At 38.4% G+C, this 21,530-nt stretch overlaps 1 protein-coding gene across 7 annotated transcripts in view; it reads right to left on the bottom strand.

Moving 5' to 3' along the window:
• Camta (Calmodulin-binding transcription activator) overlaps positions 1-21,530 on the bottom strand; it is a 193,649-nt gene that overhangs the window by 41,288 nt on the left and 130,831 nt on the right. For 4 of the 7 annotated variants that reach the window (XM_089729407.1, XM_089729409.1, XM_089729404.1 and 1 more), the window contains 2 exons: positions 17,642-17,713; positions 11,428-11,463 (listed from right to left, as the gene is read on the bottom strand). In XM_089729407.1, coding sequence (XP_089585533.1) covers positions 11,428-11,463; positions 17,642-17,713 — 108 coding nt within the window. The remainder of the gene's footprint in view (positions 1-11,427; positions 11,464-17,641; positions 17,714-21,530) is intronic. The other 3 variants (XM_089729408.1, XM_089729410.1, XM_089729406.1) reach the window with 1 other exon arrangement.

Raw genomic sequence — 21,530 nt, 5'->3', positions numbered from 1 at the left:
CATGGTATGAGAAACAGGTTCCACAAGGTTCGTCAGGACTGTATTTTGATACACAACTCCGTTCGTTTTTACACCTTTCTCACAAAAATGTACCTCTGTTAAGCCCCAATAAGAAACTCCCAACCATACCATGAGCGAGGATGGAAAATGACCTCGTTGGACACGTGGAATTCGGTTGCTCGCTTCTTCACTACTGTGTGCGTACACCTTATCATTTTGTTTGTTGTAGCTCTCTTCTACGGTAAAAATTTTTTCATCCGAAAAAAGAATTTCGCGATATTTTTTTCCCGCGTACCGCTTCAACAAAGCGCGGCATCTCTTCAGTCTCAGGTCCATTAGACGAGCATTCAAACGATGTCCTGTTTTTCTTCGATATGCCCGAAGCCCTAAGTCTTCATTTAACACCCTTTTCACCGTGGTTCTGCTTAACCCCATCTGAAGGGCCAACAGTTTCTGCTTACGTTTGGGATTTCTTTGAATTCGCGCCTTCACAGCTTTTATCACTGCTGGAGTCCTAACAGACCGAGGGCGACCACTTCTTGACCTGTCATCTACACTAGAGTCTTCATTGTATCGTTTGATGGTACGATAAACGAATCTTTTGGCTATATTCAAATTTTTCAGTATGTTAAAAATTTGAATTGGCGCGTAAGTACCATCACCCTGCCTATTTCTGTCGTGAAGCAGTAATGCGTTCCGGTTTGAAGGGTTTTTTTTTTTGTTTTTTTTTTCGGGCCGGGTGCCGAGCCTCCTACGAGGTCCCCGCGCCTAGGGAGCGCGCGGGGTATGTGAGACTTAACGGTCTGCAGGTGTTGAGAGCAGACCGCGGGCCCAAGGATTTTAGGGCCCACCCACTAAACGACTCCCTGCACTCTTACACCCGACGTCCGATCTCCGTCCGGGGTCAAAACCCGGTCAGAGTAGGGGGGTTCCCGCGGTCAACACTACAACCAGACACGCGGCGCCACCCCGAGGACGCCCGACCAACGGGTCGTCGAGGCGATAGTCGACGACCAACGACGTCGGTCTCCGCGGTACGGCGGCCCTACCAGGCCGCCCGGGCGGTGCTGCTAGTGTTCCGGGATACCCCGCTGGGTCAGAACCAGCCTGCCGGGTCGGAACGCGATACACCGCGATATACTTGAGACCGTAGAACTTATAACTAGTCAGGTCATAAGTATTGTCACACAGTAAAACTTTTCTTTTAGAATGCTGGCCACAAAAAAGTTTATTGAATTCGAATTTCGAATTGTTCATGAAAATAAAAATGTATACTTTTAGAATTTTACTCATTTTTAAATATGGAGTGGACTCTTAAAGAAGATCGTGTTGCAGTTATTGCGTTGCATCGTTGCGGTTACGCGCCAATTCAAATTTTTAACATACTGAAAAATTTGAATATAGCCAAAAGATTCGTTTATCGTACCATCAAACGATACAATGAAGACTCTAGTGTAGATGACAGGTCAAGAAGTGGTCGCCCTCGGTCTGTTAGGACTCCAGCAGTGATAAAAGCTGTGAAGGCGCGAATTCAAAGAAATCCCAAACGTAAGCAGAAACTGTTGACCCTTCAGATGGGGTTAAGCAGAACCACGGTGAAAAGGGTGTTAAATGAAGACTTAGGGCTTCGGGCATATCGAAGAAAAACAGGACATCGTTTGAATGCTCGTCTAATGGACCTGAGACTGAAGAGATGCCGCGCTTTGTTGAAGCGTTACGCGGGAAAAAAATATCGCGAAATTCTTTTTTCGGATGAAAAAATTTTTACCGTAGAAGAGAGCTACAACAAACAAAATGATAAGGTGTACGCACACAGTAGTGAAGAAGCGAGTAACCGAATTCCACGTGTCCAACGAGGTCATTTTCCATCCTCGCTCATGGTATGGTTGGGAGTTTCTTATTGGGGCTTAACAGAGGTACATTTTTGTGAGAAAGGTGTAAAAACGAACGGAGTTGTGTATCAAAATACAGTCCTGACGAACCTTGTGGAACCTGTTTCTCATACCATGTTCAATAACAGGCACTGGGTATTCCAACAAGATTCGGCGCCAGCTCATAGAGCGAAGAGCACACAAGTCTGGCTGGCGGCGCGTGAAATCGACTTCATCCGGCACGAAGACTGGCCCTCCTCCAGTCCAGATTTGAATCCGTTAGATTACAAGATATGGCAACACTTGGAAGAAAAGGCGTGCTCAAAGTCTCATCCCAATTTGGAGTCACTCAAGACATCCTTGATTAAGGCAGCCGCCGATATTGACATGGACCTCGTTCGTGCTGCGATAGACGACTGGCCACGCAGATTGAAGGCCTGTATTCAAAATCACGGAGGTCAATTTGAATAAACTTTAGTGTCATAAGAATCTATGTTTTGTTAAGTTCATTTTGGTATATGAATGGTTACATAATTAATAAACTTGTTTCAATTATTTTACATTAAACATGTGACAGAATTTATGACCTGACTAGGTATATCAAGGTGGGTGGCGCATTTACGTCGTAGATGTCTATGGGCTCCAGTAACCACTTAACACCAGGTGGGCTGCGAGCTCGTCCACCCATCTAAGCAATAAAAAAAAACTTTTTTTTTCTTTTTTCCTACCTAAGCTGATGGTCTAGAGAGACCATATCAGCGTAACCTTAACTAGTAGGTGAGCTTACGGGGCTCAAACCTGACGATGCTGCTAACACGAACCCTAGCAAGAGGCGTGCTTCGCAGAATCTACCATCGGGTCGGAAACGCAACCTACTGAGAAGATTCGGCGAGAAACTCAGTGGGCTGTGTCTGTGGGTTAATTTACTCGCCGAGCCCTTCGTCGCGAGCGACGGGTTCGACGAGAACGATGACTGGTTGGTACACAGTCGCTTGGTTTTGCTCCTGGCATTACTGTCGTCTACGGGCGATGGTAATAGCTCACCGTCAGGTAGGCCTTACGTCATGGTGCCTATAAGAGCAATAAAAATTAAACTGATAGACAAGCTCACGGCTCACTTAGTGTTAAGGGGTTACCGGAGCTTATAGACATCAACATGCCGCCACCCATTTGAGATATGAGTTCTAAATGTCAGTTTTATATGTAGTATAACAACTGCCGCATCCTTTAAAACGAATCGCATTACTGTTACACAGCATAAATGTGTATGATAATACCAACTCGTGCGAGCTCACAAGATGTCCTAAAACCAATAATTACGCAAATTATAATTTTTGCGGGTTTAATTTTTATTACGCAACGTTATTCCTTCACCATGAAACTCATTTGTCAATACATATTAAGTACTTATTTTATTAGATAAGTTGATACCAGTAAGATTTGAACACCGACACTGTCACATCGCTCAATACGAATGCACCGTACATCTTATCTAAAATTTACTATAAAGAGGGTTTTCGGGGACGATAAATCGATCTAGCTACTATTTATTTTCAGAAAATGTTGCTTTTTTATGTTTTTTTTCAATAATTAACTTTATCGATAATCAACTTTATGACTCTTCCCGACATCTATTGGCGAATAATATTACTATTTTTCATAATTGAGAGCAACTAACTGCTTTAAAGACACAATAACACTAATGCTATTTGAGCAGATGGCGTTGTTAAGCCACCCGAACCCAATGAGTGTTTGGTTTAAGGTCAGACCAAGAAAATGAATTGTTTATTTATATTATTTGTGTGTTTTTAACTCACGTGTTCACTTAAAAATGCCTAAACGATCTTGGAATATTTCATCATTTTATCAATATGTAATTCGTATTTAAATATAATTTCTAAAAAACACAATGTATCAAAAAAAAAAAGAAAAATACCGAGCATTGTCTAGTTCATCTATACTAATAATATTATAAAGAGGAAAGATTTGTTTGTTTGTTTGTTTGTTTGTATTGAATAGGCTCCGAAACTACTGAACCGATTTGAAAAATTCTTTCACTGTTTGGAAGCTACAGTATTCCCGAGTGACATAGGCTATAATCTTTTTTGAAAAAAATTAGCGATCCCTCCTAAACCTCCAATAATATAACCCAAAGTGTAAAAAAATTACCTAAAATATTCTTTACATAGCGTGCCCTGCGAAAACAATTTATGACAGAATAAAATATGTACTACGACTTTGTAGAACACATTATTATTTTCAAAATGTGTCGTGTTAGCATATGTCTAACTATTATAGTTATGCCGCAATAAGTGTTCTTTTATAAAAAAAAAACAATATCGTTGAAATTTTTGTTAAAGACCCGAGCGGAGCCGGAGCGGGCCACTAGTTATTAATAAAACAAGACACTGACTGAGACACTGTTAAGTCACTTAAGGAATCTTAACAGGAGTAAGACGTGAACAGCTAGTTCTGAGCTATAACAATATAAGCGAATAGCCGTTTCAAAGCTTAAAGCTGGCGATAAAGGGGATTTTAAAATAAAATAATACAGGTCGAAGGTCATAAAAGATCGTAACGCGGATAACGACTGGGATATCCACTCTGGCGTGTTTAAAATATATATACTTACTTTTCTGAGACAAAGAGAAGTGTATACATAAAGCAGAGAAGAGCTTCCGGTTGTACCAATTCAATTGTAATTAAGTGGTCTTTTTTAATTATCAACTATGTCTAGGAAAAGTTTGGCTTGGATTATTTCCCAACTAAATAAAATCTAAGCCAATTTAATCTAATGAAATGTAAAGGTCTATCAATATATATTATTTTTAATCTAATTTTTTAATCTAGTTTTGTATTTGTATTTTTATTGTATTGTCATTAAATTATTCTCAATTATAAATTAAAAAGGTTTTTAACTATGGCACTGTCGTTTATACATGTAATTGAAGTGACATTTATTATTCAATTTTATTGGTGGTAGGAGGTCTTGTAAGTCCGCACGTGTAGGTACCACCGCCCTGCCGTGAAGCAGTAATGCGTTTCGGTTTGAAGGGTGGGGCAGCCGTTGTACTGTAAAAACTGAGACCTTAGAACTCAGGCCTCAAGGTGTGGGGCGGCATTTACGTTATAGATATCCATGGGCTCCGGTGACCACTCAACATCAGGCGGGCCATGTGCTCGTACACCCAACAGAGCAATAAATAAAAAAAAACTTACATTTTCAATTCATCGATGTCTTGAATTCAACTAATCAAAGGAATAAAGAGCAGAACATATTTATGGCTTATGTGATGGTGGACAGATTGACCTACTTGAATTTTTGCTGATACAAACATTACAAGGGGATTGCCAAATGATGTCTTAATTCTGATGACCCATTTCCATTTTGGGCTGTCTAGACCTTCAAACCAGAAAACACATGTTTGCTTCTCAGCAGAAATAGCCTTACGTTGGCACCTAAAAGCGCGGTTTTAACAACACATGTAAGCATATAATTTTTCATAACATTTCTTTTTTTTTTTTTTTAAATATGTTACGTTAAAATGTTGTTGTGCATTTTTGCCAACTTAAATGTTAAAACTTCCCCTTCTTTCTCTTTGAGTCGTAGACGCACTTATAGCTTTAAACTTATATAGAATATTTTAATTTCCCGACGAGAGCACACGATGTTAAACTGAGTGCAGTAATAACTAACCATTTGTCTTCAAAATGGCGGTAATAAACATGGTAACATTATTTATGGAATGGCCGTCGGTCAGGGCTGCACGTGTGTGTTTTATTGTACTTAAAATGTGGTTTTTGTTGTCGCTTTTAAAGTGAGAACTATGTAATGGCTTCCGTAGCGTTGTTAACGAGTGCTAAGTGACTTTAATGTGAACTTTTTAATTTGTTGCTTCGCTGCCGCATTATTGAATATCACCATTCATTGTGGTCGATTAATAGTGATTACAGTTACATGAAAAACCCAAGCAATTACGTCTGTTAATACTTGAAGAATTTCGACATCGTTACGACAATTTATGATTACGTCATGTTTGTTGTACGAAAAAAATCTTTTTTTTTATGATTGAAAGATTACTGGTGGCCCGAAGGCCTTTCCAGTTTCACCAGGACAGGTTGGCGAGCAAAGGCTCAGCCAGGAGGGGTGGGATTTGCTAACAACTGCCCGAGCGCCTCCGAAGGAGACCTAACAACTCAAGAGCAATTGCTTCGCGAATGAATCTACTACCAGATTGGAATCGCGACCCGCTGAGAAGATCCGGCGAGAAACTCAGCGGGCTGATGTTTAGGTTAGGTTGCACGTCGACGAAAAAATCATTGATCTATCCATGTAAATATTCGTTTTCAAAATGTCTTAAGCGACAATAAGCAGCCAACTCACATCGCAAATATTTAATTAAAAACATCGTGATTTTTATATGTATATACCTATCTGCTAACATATATACATACACAATGATAGGTTTATTTAGATCTTAGAATCAAAATCAGCTTAAAATTTCGTTGCAAACAAGATAATTACCTTGATTATACCAAGATGATTCGGCTATACCTACATCCCTATCAATCAAGCGAATCCCTCCTTATTTCCCTACCTATCTCGCTGCTGACGATATACCGTTTCTTTTATTCAAGGTATTTGGCTAAAAAACTCGGAATCTCGCAAAACATAAAAAAAACAAAAATATGTAACCAAAAATAAGAAGAGTGATAGCCCTATATTTTTCAATGTCCCATTGTTGAAAGTTGCAGTTCGTACCGCCATCTAACGGCTGCGACGCCACATAAAGAGATAACTTACAGCGTAATTCCAGATACGAATGTACAGAATACGACTCTTGATCCCAATCAAGCGTGTCCCTAAAAAAGCTGCCGAATTTCAAAGGGTTTATTACTGCTTTCGTTGTCAGGCAAACATACGGTCAACCTGATGGCAAATAGTCAGCGTGGCTCATGAACGTCAGCAATGAGCACTCTCTGCAAGCCTCGTTCGAAAAATGACATGTCATACAAGCCTTCGAGAAACACCCTGGAGGGACCTTAATCGAATCTGCGAAATTTTGAAACGAAGCGGAGGGGTACCCTAACCGGAAAAACGTCCGTAACGTAAGATTTTTATTAGTAATGCACACAGTGTACGACTTAACTTTGTAATAACGTGCAAAAAATAACATATTTTTTTATTATTCATTGACCACGATCTCAGAGCGTTCGTCTGCGCAACACACTAACTCTTATGCAAACAACCGTGAATGAAGTGTACCATAATAAGTTCGCACGTTACTGAATGACCGTGGGTTGTTGCGAAACCTCCAGTTTTATTTTCTTTATACCTCGAATAGAACTTAAAATTAATATTTTTATAATAAGGACCTTCGTTCCTATCCGGTGTCCCACGACACCACACATCTTTTTTTACTTAAATGGGCGAACCGATTCACAACTTAATGGTTACGGGAGACGGTGGATATTATTATTATTTTTTATTGCCCTTGTAGGCAGACGAGCATACGGCCCACCTGATGGTGAGTGGTTACCGTCGCCCATGGACTTCAGCAATGCCAGGGGCAGAGCCAAGCCGCTGCCTGCCGAGCCAAGCCACTGCCTACCGAGCCAAGCCGCTGCCTACCGAGCCAAGCCGCTGCCTACCGAGCCAGGCCGCTGCCTACCGGGCCAAGCCGCTGCCTACCGAAAGCTACCTACCTTACAATGAGAATAAAACACTTTGAGACATGATTTCATTGAATCTGAAAGATGATGAACTGTTCGAAGAATGACAAAGATGATGAACGTGTTGAAAGATGAACTGTTCATCTTCCCCAGTTTTCAAACCGAAACACATTAGCTGTTTCGAGTCTAATTTGGGCGAAATTTTTTTACTACTAATTTACTTTTACTACTAATACACCCTACGACAGGCAAGGACTTACACACATATGTATGTAACCTCTATACGATTTTATCTTAAAAGAGTTTAATATGTTATAAAGATGACATAAATGGAATTTTGAATATTTAAACATCAGAAATAGGAACATTAGAAATATAAAAGTATTTTTGAATATTGAAACATAAAAAACATCAAAAAAACGTGGTGAAGCAATAGCTTTAAATGTTGTTTCTCTTTATAGAGCAACTCAGTTTGTGCTGTAGTTTTATTAGGCTAAGCTCTACTTTGATGTAAATAAAATAATACATTATAAAACAACATTTCAAAATTCCATTCATGTCATCTTTATAACATACTAGCTGACCCGCCAGACTTCGTAGTGTCTCAATGTAAAGTTTTGTGTAAAATAAACTTAAACCAAACAAAAGAGATTGGTCCGACGGGGGACACATCAAAAGAAAAACAAAATTGTTATTTTTATTTAATTCCGAGCATTTTCATGTTTCTCTACCTTTTAAACCTTCTCTGGACTTTCACAAATAATTCAAGACCAAAATTAGCCAAATCGGTTCAGCCGTTCTCGAGTTTTAGCGAGACTAACGAACAGCAATTCATTTTTATATTTTTTTTATTTATTTTTTTATTGCCCTTGTAGGCAGACGAGCATACGGCCCACCTGATGGTGAGTGGTTACCGTCGCCCATGGACTTCAGCAATGCCAGGGGCAAAGCCAAGCCGCTGCCTACCGTTGAATATATAGAGATTAACCTCTTTTAAGATAAATCGTATAGAGGTTACATGTATATCCCCTCAATAACCCAGGAGATCATCCGATCGTCATCAAATTTACCGAAACAATCAAGAATCGTCTCGAGCTCGGCTTTAATCGACTTTCCAACTAACTAACCTTTGTTTAGTTTAAAATAACTGTAAATTCGAATCGTTCTGTACCCGTGACGCTCCCACGCCGAGTCTGAGCCAATTATCCTAAGTCAAGTTAATTAGTTCGTTAAATATTAGCCAAACTCAATTGCAGATACACGTGTACAGTTTCGAAGACGCTACTGTGAGCTTACGTCCCAAGACACATTACAACGGCTGGCGTACCTATGAAACCGAAACGCATTGCTGCTACGTGGTGGTAATTGGCAGGGTGCTGGTATCTGGTGGTGACAATACGCCCTACTAGCAGGCAATGCTGCTTGAAGATCTCAGTATGCTGATGTGATACTTCGAGAGCGCTGCTGCTCGCTGACCACCCATCGTAAGGTGGACCGAAAAATATTGTGCTTTTCATACTCTAGTGAAATCGATCAAAACTTAAACGTCAAAAGCTCAACTTAATCGATTCTTTAAATAAATAACATTATGGAACTATACCTGAGGCCTGGGAAATTGCCTGTTCGGCTTTAAATTACGAACTGTTAACTGCGGGAAACAGGTCATAGACTATTTCCCGGGTAGCTTTAGAATTAGCTGTCTACATCCGTAATGCTTCTGAGATGCTCATAAGAATATGCATATTCGAATTAGCATTAATGTTACAATAACACATATTTTGTTGTATCATTGGTCTTCATTAACATGACACACACATTACTTTTTGACGTAATTGATGATACTGTACTAATTCGTTAGTTTTTTTATTGCTTAGATAGGTGGATGAGCTCACAGCCCACCTGATGTTAAGTAGTTACTGGAGCCCATAGACATCTACAACGTAAATACGCCACCCACCTTGAGATATAAGTTCTAAAGTCTCAGTATAGTATACAACGGCTGGCCCACCCTTCAAATCGAACCGCATTACTGGTTCACGGCAGAAATAGGCGGGGTGGTATAAGAGCCTATGAGTCTTAACGGGTGGGTCGAGGTCGTTTTACGCATGTAGATCAATAAAAAACAACGAATTACTAAGTAAATTTTGTTCTACTAAACAATACAGTTTTCATCGTCGGAAATAATTTAAGTACTGTTCTAAATCTTTATCAGCGTGAAACGAAACGCATATCCTCATTTTCTTTAATATTATCTGTGCATTTTTTACTTAATCATGACTTTGGCGCCTTTTTTTTTATAAATTTTCAAATAATTTCTCTCATTATTAGGTACTGTCGGACAAAGATTAAATAACATCACTACCACAAAACCGACTTATTATTTATCCCGAGCGTGGTAGGTACTTGACCAACAAAAATAAAAGCGGAATTAAATGCGTGAAAGTACTTTTAATTATAAACGAAATACGAACAAAATATCTTCTTATACATTTCATATTTTTTTTACATAATATATGGTCAGTTTTTTAATAATATTTGTCGCCTATCTACACTTTGCTATTCTTCATTGATTCCTACGACACCTGTTACACTACTTACAAACAGTTGCACCGTTCAATCACAAATTCTATTAGCTTGTATGTTTCACCACACAATGCGGTTTTGATGGCATTTACGTGTCGCTTTTTCAGTGTGGTTTTCGAAAGTCATAATGATTTGCATCACCTCGATTTGCTGATTGGTTTGTGAGTGCTCCTGACTTTTAGACTACAGGGTCTAAGATTTGGTCTCCAATGAGCTGCAGCATCCTAAATTAAGTAGAAAATCGATCGATTCGATTCGGAAACTTTAGTTTGATGATTGGAAAACATTGAGAGGTTGCAGGGATAACATTTTTAGCCAGGGGCAGAGACCAATAAACAGGTTGCGATATTAAAGTTTCTACCTAGCATTCCAAGATCTTGGTACTAAAAATTGGAAGAAGAAGAAGGTTTGTGCATACCAATATTTCAAGTTTATTTCAAGTTTTTATTTATTGGCAGGTAAATGTGCGCACGGTCCATCTGGTGTTAAGTGGTTACCGGAGCTCATAAAAATCTAAAGGTGACCGCCACCCATCTTGAGAATTACATTGTTTGCGGATTTTGAGTTATATTACACGATGATATTCATTCTCTGTGGAAGTCAACCTTGAGAAAATTTAGTAAGTTTTTAATAAAAAATATTTGGTTCTTAGAACCTGAAAATCGATATTATCACATCGCTCAACACGAGTACATCGAGCGCTTTATCCTTTACGATGACTTCAGTTATAGCTATATTTTATAATATGACTAGCTGACCCGGCAGACTTCGTAGTGCCTCAATCGATAAATAAAAGACCAAAACTTTTGTATAAAATAAACTTAAAACAAAAACAAAAGGAATCCGTCCGACGGGGGACACATCAAAGGGAAAACAAAATTGTGATTTTTATTTAATTCCGAGCATTTTCATATTTATCTACCTTTTAAACCTTATCTGGACTTCCACAAATAATTCAAGACCAAAGTTAGCCAAATCGGTCCAGCCGTTCTCGAGGTTTAGCGAGACTAACGAACAGCAATTCATTTATATATACTTATATAGATTAAGATGGTCGCACCAGATACGTTTAACTCTTAACACCTCAGTCCGCGATGTCATCCGCGCAGCCGAAGATAGGCAGGGCTGGCGCAATAGTCCGGGACAAAGTTACTAGAGGAGGTCACGAATCTCATCATTGAGGATCATCAAGAAGGTAATTGATTTTCGTCACTCACGGACTTCAGCAGTGAGGACTTATCATTTGATATGCCATAGAGCTCGGGAATAATCGAGAAAGGGGAATTCATTCTATACGTACCGTGAAATGCGTTCCTGGGTGCTTACGGCCGGGAGTCTGTTGGAAATACATTGACAATGTTAATGACGTCGCCCGTTTTTGTCGACCGCCTGATATCTTAACAGTTTTGACTAACAAGAAATATAGATACTGTAAACTTAAGACGCTTTCGTGGCTCAACTGTGGAATGTATACACAATGTGCCTTTAGCGATAAATTGTGTATTCAAATTTTTATTAAAACTGTCTAAAGGCTAACGATAGAGTGTTCTTTGAGACACTGATACGCACAACTTGCATTTGAATATAAAACGTGCACTATGAGACATAATAAAATTTAATTTGATTGAGACCATAACCTTATATGTTGGGTGGAATTGACATTGTAACATCACACAGTTCAAAGCTTCAGAAAAAAATCTGAGATACCAAATCACGATATGTTTCGTACTGATTTTATTCATTTTCGATCACAGTATGTGACGATAGCTTATTTTGATATGCAAGGACCTGTCGTACAATTGAAATATAAAAGCGATTTTAATCATGTGTACGAATCATGAAAACTAGATATTTATATTATCCGGAAAAGTAATAAGTTATGATAGTATTGGTAATACGCCGACATTGAACATCAATTTTATTTTAATCATCCTTGCATTGCATGCAGTGTAATACAATTAAAATTATCTAAAACAGGAGGTCGATCACCTAGTAAAACCTGCGCGATAGATTGCTTGTGAGAAATTATGTCATAAGCTTTTATGATATTTGTGTCGACCATTTTTTCGAAAAACACCGGCGTAGTCTTTTATTGTAACGAGGTAGTCTTAGCTAGTCGTCCAATAGTCGAAAATCGACCATAATTTCTGACACGTAAAGGTTTATAGTAATTTTATGAATTACACTTATATTTTTTTTGCAATTATTAATCTTGTAAAAAACGTTTCAATATTTTTTTTTTATAATAAACAAACAGATGACGAATATTTGTCTCTAACTTTTTTTGTCTTTGACTATTTATCAACATTTTTTTAACTAAAACTCAAATCATGTTAGATTAAATTTTACAGTATCCGGCAATAAATATTGAACATTGTGTGACAGAGATAACGAAGCCTAAATTAGAAAATCGCCGATTGTCTCTTTCCAAAGGTCGATATTTATTGTCGGTAATAACAACCGCACTTTGAAGCTTTTTTCTTTAAATATAAAAACAATTTGTACCATTTCTGAACTCAAAGTATCCGCGAGCGACGTCTGCCATGACAACAATTCTCTTTCAAACCTAGCCGCCAAGAGCAACGCATCAATTTTATATTTCTCTCATATTAAGTCTTTAAATTATATTGAGGAGGTTCAATAAATATCTCAAAACCATAAATACAGTCCACGTTCAATTGCCACAACGCAATTACTATAGCCTTATAATTAATATACTATAGCCTATAACAATTATTCTCAACCACTGTTCCGCGGCACTTTTGTGTGCCGCCAAATTTCAAAAGTGTGCCGCCAAATTTTGCGAATATATAATAATGTTAATATTATTAAATTATATCATTTTAAAAGAAAAATATTTTAAACACGAATATATATTGAAATCCACAAAAAAAAAAATTATAGTATATTTTAGTTTATTTCGTATATTCAAATTTTTTGATAAACTATTTATGCAGTGTGTTGTAGTAAGTAAATAATTTTTATCTTTTTTTTGTGTGCGCCAAAATTTGAAATCGTTAAATATGTGCCGCAACAAAAAAAAAAGGTTGAAAATCACTGGCCTATAACATAGATAGCATTGAAATACATATTATCCATTTCATTCAATTTAAATTCATGTTCAATCAAACTAACATCCATATTAAATCAGTCCTAACCTTTATCAATTACTAGCGACCCGCCCTCACTTCGCTTCGGAAACATTAAAACACACATGAAATCAAAAAAATAAAATAAAAAATAAATAAAAAAAGTAGCCTATGTTCATCAGGGACAATGTCGGCTTCTAATGGAAAAAGAATTTTTCAAATCGGTCCAGTAGTTTCGAAGCCTATTCGAAACAAACAAACAAACAAATCTTTCCTCTTTATAATATTAGTATAGATTTCTTGAGCTGAATCGGCGACGATTAATATAAATGTGATCAATGTGAACTAAATAACAATATCGACGGAAGAAAGCGGAATTGTCGTAATTAGAAAAACCTAAATTTACGCCAGAACTATAAAACTATAAAAACAAATTCATAACTCATATTATATTTATAGAGATAGCAAGTTGGAAAAAAAAACATGACAGTTTTAATCGTAGGAAAATGAGACTCAAACCATATGAAGCTTTATTTTATTTATACGTACAAGAATATGTATGAGTATGATATGTATATCTATGACGCTATGACATGTCCTTCTTCAAACGAGGCTTGTGGAGAGTATTAAGCGGTAGGCAGCGGCTTGGCTCTGCCCCTGGCATTGCTGAAGTCCATGGGCGACGGTAACAACTCGCCATCAGGTGGGCCGTATGTTCGTCTGACTACAAGGGCAATAAAAAAAAAAAATATTGTGAAAAAAGTTATTTAGCCCAAAACGCAAGCTACGACATTTCTGTTTTCCCCCGTCGATATAGTAATTGAATATAATAACAGCGTCTTAAACTTTGCTTTCAAACATAACACGGAAACGAATCAAATCATATCAAAACTAAAATCGATTACAATTCAATAAATTATTCATAATATTCGTATCCTATCGGTTATTCGTACTAATATTGTATAAATTAATAGACCGTCCATACGTATATACGGACCGTAGTTATCGAAATATTGAAATTGAATCCTTCGTCTAGTTTCAAAGGACCGTGGTATTTGCTGTTTTAATTATTCCATTGAGGGCAGGGTTCGGGTGGTAAAATTTGTAATGCAAAATTTCAGACGGCGAATAAGTGAGTTCATCAATGATTAGTATTATGCTCGATTGTATGTTTCATTGAGATTTGTGCATAAAAGTTTCAAAATTGTGAAAGATGAATAAACTAGTGCACGGCGTAGCTGGCGGCTACTTGAGCCCAGAAAAATCATACTGTGAACGCCTTTTTTACGGGCTGCAGCCGATTCTTATACGAGGAGTCCGCGCCTAGGGGACATGCGGTAAATGTAAGTCTTGACGTTCTACAGATTTTTATAGAGGACTGTAGCCTTAAGAATGTTAAGGCCCTACGCACTACACGTTTGAAGTCGTCGTAGCTTAAGAGATAAGACGTCCAGTGCATTCGTGTTGAGCGATGCACCGATGTTCGAATCCCAGGCGGGTACCAAATTTTCCAATGAAATACGTACTCAACAAACGTTCACGATTCACTTCTACGGTGAAGGAATAACATCGTGTAATAAAAATAATAACCCGTAAAATTATAATTTGCGTAATTACTGGTGGTAGGACATCTTGTGAGTCCATGCTGGTAGGTATCACCACCCTGCGTATTTCTGCCGTGAAGCAATAATGCGTTTGGGTTTGAAGGGCGGGGCAGCCGTTGTAACTATACTTGAGACCTTAGAACTTATATCTCAAGGTGGGTGGCGCATTTACGTTATAGATGTCTATGGGCTCCAGTAACCACTTAACACCAGGTGGAGTGTGTGAAAAAAAAAGCTAGTATTTATTCACGCTCTCAGCTTCTCAAGCGCTTGGGCCGCGTACTTGACTGAAAGATTTTTCATAATTATATATGAGAGTATCCGGGATGAATTGTTCGTATGTTTCGCGGCAGAAATAGGCAAGATGGTGCTACAGGAACGAACCCACAACACCCCTTACTAGAATTTACTGAAATCTATAAATTCTGCGGAATCAATTTGAAGTATTAGACGATTCACGACAAACCTATCTCACCGACGTGATCCAAAGACCTAAGAACTCTTTTGAAATAAAATATCTTATCAAAGATCAAACATCTGAAATTGAAATCTTCGAACTCACCTAAAATATTGAAAAGAATTTCTTCGACGGACTTACGGTTTGCGACAGACCATCAAAAGAACGTCGTAAGAGACATCCTATTAATTTTACATTAAAGTTCAAACGCGAAATGTATTGGAAAATAATATCATTAGGAGCAATCGCTCTGAACGCGGAGCAAAAGTACCTTATTCGGATGGATGGAGGGTTGAAATTTGTAAAAAAAAAAAAACAAATATCTCTACTAACACCGAAAAAACGTCACGGAATTTCGCTCTGAGCTTTTGCGTTTCAAAATAAATTTGATAGTATCAATGAAATTGAAATTTAGTTTGGAAATTGTGAAATATTAAAAAATATGTTGTACCAGTTTTATTATTGCCATAAATCGTAGGCTACGTGTCGTGATGATGAGTGTACACCGGTGCTCATAAACATGAGGAATGCCAAGCTCATAAATTAACAACATGAACTTACACATAATATTCGGATTGCAAAAAAACTTTTATAAGTAAACAAAATCAATAGGCATTTGTTTAAAAATATAATTAGATTGATATTGACGATTGAAAAAATTGCTAAGGTTTTAATTGTGGTATGGTGTATTGAGAGTTCGTGGGTTGTGAGATACATCACTCATCTATGCAATAAAAACATTGAAAAGTATTATAAGATAATCGTTATTTATACTAATATGTTATAAATCTACAGTGGTTTTTACGGATGTTCCGTTATAACTACTGAACCATGCATCCTATTGACTTGAAACTTGGTATCCATGTAGAAAATACATGTACTTAATGGGTAGGCTAATATTTATATGAGTGTTAGACTCCCTAATAATAATGACAATAAATAATAGTGTTAATTTTAAATGCCTAGCGAAGCGGGCGAGTACGGCTATTCTTTTCTAAGAATAAAAACTATTATTTATACAGTTGTGGGCGATTTTAAGTCGTCGTGGCCTAAAGGATAAGACGCCCAGCGCATTCGTATCAAGCGATCTGACTGCACCGATGTTCGAATGCAACAGACAGGTAATAATTTCTCCAATGAATTACGTACTCAATACACATTCACGAATGACCTCCACAATGAAAGAATAACATCGTGTAGTAAAAATCAGACCCGAAAAATTATAATTTTGCGTAAATAGTGGCTTCTTGTGAACTCAAATTGGTAGTAGTTCCACTATTCCGCCTAATTCTTTAGAGAAGCAGTAATGAGTTCCAGTTTGAAGGGTGGGGCAGGTGGTGTACTATGAATTGAGACTGCGAACTTATATGGTCAAGGTGATTACCAGCGGTAACCACAGCGAAACGTCTCCAAATATATGTAAATAATCAAGTACATTTTTGAAACTAGTTCACGTATTGTAAATCTAATGCTATAGTATAAAAATGATTTCCATTGCTAATTTAATAATAATAATTAATAAAAGGAATATTTGTGTTTTAGTTTGTTAGTTGTAAACTTTTTGCATGCTGCTTAATCACCCAACTGAGCTTAAAGTTTATACGTCTATTGTCAATTAATGGAACTCTTTGTAATGGTTTCCATAACTGTCCGATAGATGGAGCGCACGATATATTTTCATTGTTTACATATGTGGACGAGCTCACGATCCATCCGGTCTAAAGCGTTTACCGGAAGCCCATAGACATTACCCACGTAAATACCCACCTTGAAACATGGGATCGAAATCTCAGTTTTAAAGCACAATGCCTACCAGCCCCTTGGAACCGAAACGCATTATTGTTTCATGTAGAAATAGGCGAGGTGATAGTACCTATCCGTGCGGGCTCAAAACGCGCCCTTAGAATCGGAAAGCATGACTACTCCGCGGCGATGGTGGTATCCATACTCCCTACACATCCTACCACACTCCCTTTTTGCGTCATACTGTAAGCATTAGATCTTAACGGTAGGGCGTCCACTGAAGATAGAAACACAAAAGTACTTTTTGCACTTTCGTCAGACTGTAAGCATTAGATCCTGGCGTCCACTGGAGGTAGAGCCATTTCTGCCGCGAAACATCATTGGGTTCCAGTCCAAAGATTGTGGCAGCCGTTGTACTATAGAACTAAGACTTACAAATCACATTTCAATTTGGCTGGCAGCATTTAGGTTGTCAATATCCATGGGTTATAACCCTGGTAATAGGCGGTAACTACATAACACCATGTAGACCGAAAGCTCATTCACCTGTCTAAACAATCAAAGGAATTATCCGTGCAATCTACAGGGATTTTTGTGGTAAAGTACAAAATTGATAATTACCTGTAACAGCCAATAGCATCTGCGGTGGAAAGTCGGCAAAATGGCTGAGTGGACGTAACAACCGTAGATACACTGTGAACAACAAGACTGTATTAAAAACAAGAAATATCATGGCTATACACTATGTAGAACTACCGATAAAATATCGAAAGCTATGCAATGTAACTAACTGACGAGAACTAGTGAACTTTACTGGTGGTAGGACGTCTTGTGAGTCCGCACGGGTAGGTACCACAACCCTGTCTATTCCTGCCGCAAAGCACTAATGCGTTTCGGTTTGAAAGGTGGGGCAGCCGTCGAACTATACTGAGACCTTAGAACTCATATCTCAAGATGAGTGGCGGCATTTACATTGTAGATTTCTTTTGATTCCGGTAACCGCTTAACACCAGGTGGGCCGTGAGCTCGTGCATCTATCCACGCAATAAAAATAAAAAGTAATTAATAGAAACAACAAAATTGCACTTTTGCCGAGTTCTTAAGAGATCTCAGAGAGAATAAATATACAAACTCAGGTGATTTTGTTCAATATTTTGCCTCTATTCGTGGAATTTGGTAGATCAACCCAACTTTGAAATGAGCTAAAGCCCTCTTTAAGACTAATAATGTAACCATATGCAGCTAAAGATTTTTTTATAGTGGGGCTACCGTCGCCCATGGACGTCAGCAATGCAGAGGAGGAGAGCGAGGCCTGGTGTTGAGTAACTACTCTTGTTACCGACTACGCTTGTTTAAATTCGAATTAAAACTTTCATAGCTTCATCATTTACCTGAAACATTCGTTTTTAATCACCCCATTCATAAACGTCGTCCTGTAGGACATTTAACTAGTCAGGTCATAAGTATTGTCACACAGTAAAAACTTTTCTTTTAGAATGCTGGCCACAAAAAAGTTTATTGAATTCGAATTTCGAATTGTTCATGAAAATAAAAAATGTATACTTTTAGAATTTTACTCATTTTTAAATATGGAGTGGACGCTTAAAGAAGACCGTGTTGCAGTTATTGCGTTGCATCGTTGCGGTTACGCGCCAATTCAAATTTTTAACATACTGAAAAATTTGAATATAACCAAAAGATTCGTTTATCGTACCATCAAACGATACAATGAAGACTCTAGTGTAGATGACAGGTCAAGAAGTGGTCGCCCTCGGTCGGTTAGGACTCCAGCAGTGATAAAAGCTGTGAAGGCGCGAATTCAAAGAAATCCCAAACGTAAGGAGAAACTGTTGGCCCTTCAGATGGGGTTAAGCAGAACCACGGTGAAAAGGGTGTTAAATGAAGACTTAGGGCTTCGGGCATATCGAAGAAAAACAGGACATCGTTTGAATGCTCGTCTAATGGACCTGAGACTGAAGAGATGCCGCGCTTTGTTGAAGCGGTACGCGGGAAAAAAATATCGGGAAATTCTTTTTTCGGATGAAAAATTTTTTACTGTAGAAGAGAGCTACAACAAACAAAATGATAAGGTGTACGCACACAGTAGTGAAGAAGCGAGCAAGCGTATTCCGCGTGTCCAACGAGGTCATTTTCCATCCTCGCTCATGGTATGGTTGGGAGTTTCTTATTGGGGCTTAACAGAGGTACATTTTTGTGAGAAAGGTGTAAAAACGAATGCAGTTGTGTATCAAAATACAGTCCTGACGAACCTTGTGGAACCTGTTTCTCATACCATGTTCAATAACAGGCACTGGGTATTCCAACAAGATTCGGCGCCAGCTCATAGAACGAAGAGCACACAAAACTGGCTGGCGGCGCGTGAAATCGACTTCATCCGGCACGAAGACTGGCCCTCCTCCAGTCCAGATTTGAATCCGTTAGATTACAAGATATGGCAACACTTGGAGGAAAAGGCGTGCTCAAAGCCTCATCCCAATTTGGAGTCACTCAAGACATCCTTGATTAAGGCAGCCGCCGATATTGACATGGACCTCGTTCGTGCGCGATAGACGACTGGCCGCGCAGATTGAAGGCCTGTATTCAAAATCATGGAGGTCATTTTGAATAAACTTTAGTGTCATAAGAATCTATGTTTTGTTAAGTTCATTTTGGTATATGAATGGTTACATAATGAATAAACTTGTTTCAATTATTTTACATTAAACATGTGACAGAATTTATGACCTGACTAGGTATTGTAGACTATTTACAAAAGCGCCAACACCCAATCGCATATAAATATATACGTTCAATAATTTCGATGACAAAGTACCTCGAACTGGAATTCTGAGTGAAAATCTTCAAAAGCCATAAAACATAATGTCATTTCGGATGGCTCAGCGAATTCTAAAAAATTCTAGTCTAGATCGTAGAACAAGGAGTAGCCAAGCCCAACGCGAAATTGGCACCTGCACTAAATTCGTTTGCCGAGAAAGCCTGTGCACATTATGCCGACCATGGCATAAGCTTACAGCGATTTGTGTTTCGAAGTCGTCGTAGCTTAAAAGACAAGACGTCCGGTGAATTCGTATCTAGCGATGCAACGGTGTTCGCATCCCGCAAGCGGGTACCAATATCTCTAATGAAATACGTACTCAACAAAGGTTCACGATTGACTTCCACGGTTAAGAAATAACATTGTGTAATAAAAATCAAACCCGCAAAATTATAATTTGCGGAATTACTTGTGGTAGGACCTCTTGTGAGTCCACACGGGTAGGTATCACCGCCCCACCTATTTCTGCCGTGAAGCAGTAATGCGTTTCAGCTTGAAGAGTGGGGCAGCTGCTGTAACTATACTGAGATCTCAGAACTTATATCTCAAGGTGGGTGGCGCATTTACGTTGTAGATGTCTATGGGCTCCAGTAACCACTTAACATCAAGTGGGCTGTGAGCTCGTCCACCCACCTAAGCAATAAAAAAAAAACTCATGTCAGTTCGAACTACGTATACACATCGGAAGTTAAGGACCCCAATGCCGTCTCAATACTATATGCCTAGGCTCGTGAAAACGATGAGGTTTCTAACTCTGCATCAGAGATCTCACAAAAAATGCAACGCCAAGACCCCAGTAATATTACCAAGTTGTTAGCTATTACCTGCTAGGCATCGGCCAGTAGCAAATTTATTGTGTTTTGTAACTTTTCCAATGCCATACAGACTGACTGTTAATATCAGAATTACCATTAGCATTTTTTTCCTCTTATTATTTAGAGTTCTCTAATGAATATTCTTCAGTTACGCTTACTAGACTAAACGCATGATCCAGAATAATTACACGTACCAATACAATGAGCAACTATCAACAAACAACATACGTGCCACTGATAAAATACCGAACATAAACTTTATTGAGTTTTGAAGAAAAATAAAAAACTGTCGCTCTCCCTCCGCTTCTAACTTGACCCACGCATCTCAGTACTCAAAGGCAGCAGTTGCGCGCAATGTATTATTCAGTACTCAGCGCCTCTCTACGTGGCGACTCGGGGCGACATCTTCTGCGATCGACTCCCGCGATGATTTCGCGATACAACATCACGTAGCTTCATACATACGGCTTTTGATGGCATTGAATTTACAAAGTGATGCGATGTTTCGTATTTATCAAAGAAAAAAAAGAACAAACACCAATCAAGAGTTACCATGTCTAATTTAGGTAAATGTGCCTCAATCCTATTAATAATTTGGGTAGTCTTTTTAGCCGGTATTATAATAAACGTATTTCAATTATTGACAATAAGGCACCTTGTAAGCCCGCACGGGTAGTTTTTTTTTGCTTAGATGGGTGGACGAGCTCACAGCCCACTTGATGTTAAGTGGTTACTGGAACCCATAGACATCTACAACGTAAATGCGCCATCCACCTTGAGGTATAAGTTCTAAGGTCTTAGTACAGCTACAACGGCTGCCCTACCCTTCAAACCGAAACGCATTACTGCTTCACGGCAG

The sequence above is a fragment of the Bombyx mandarina genome, chromosome 08 (genome assembly GCF_030267445.1).
Source record: "Bombyx mandarina strain Sakado chromosome 08, ASM3026744v2".
NCBI lineage: Eukaryota > Metazoa > Arthropoda > Insecta > Lepidoptera > Bombycidae > Bombyx > Bombyx mandarina.
The sequence above is the reverse complement of the archived record's forward strand: the minus strand, read 5'-3'. Positions and strand labels throughout refer to the sequence as shown.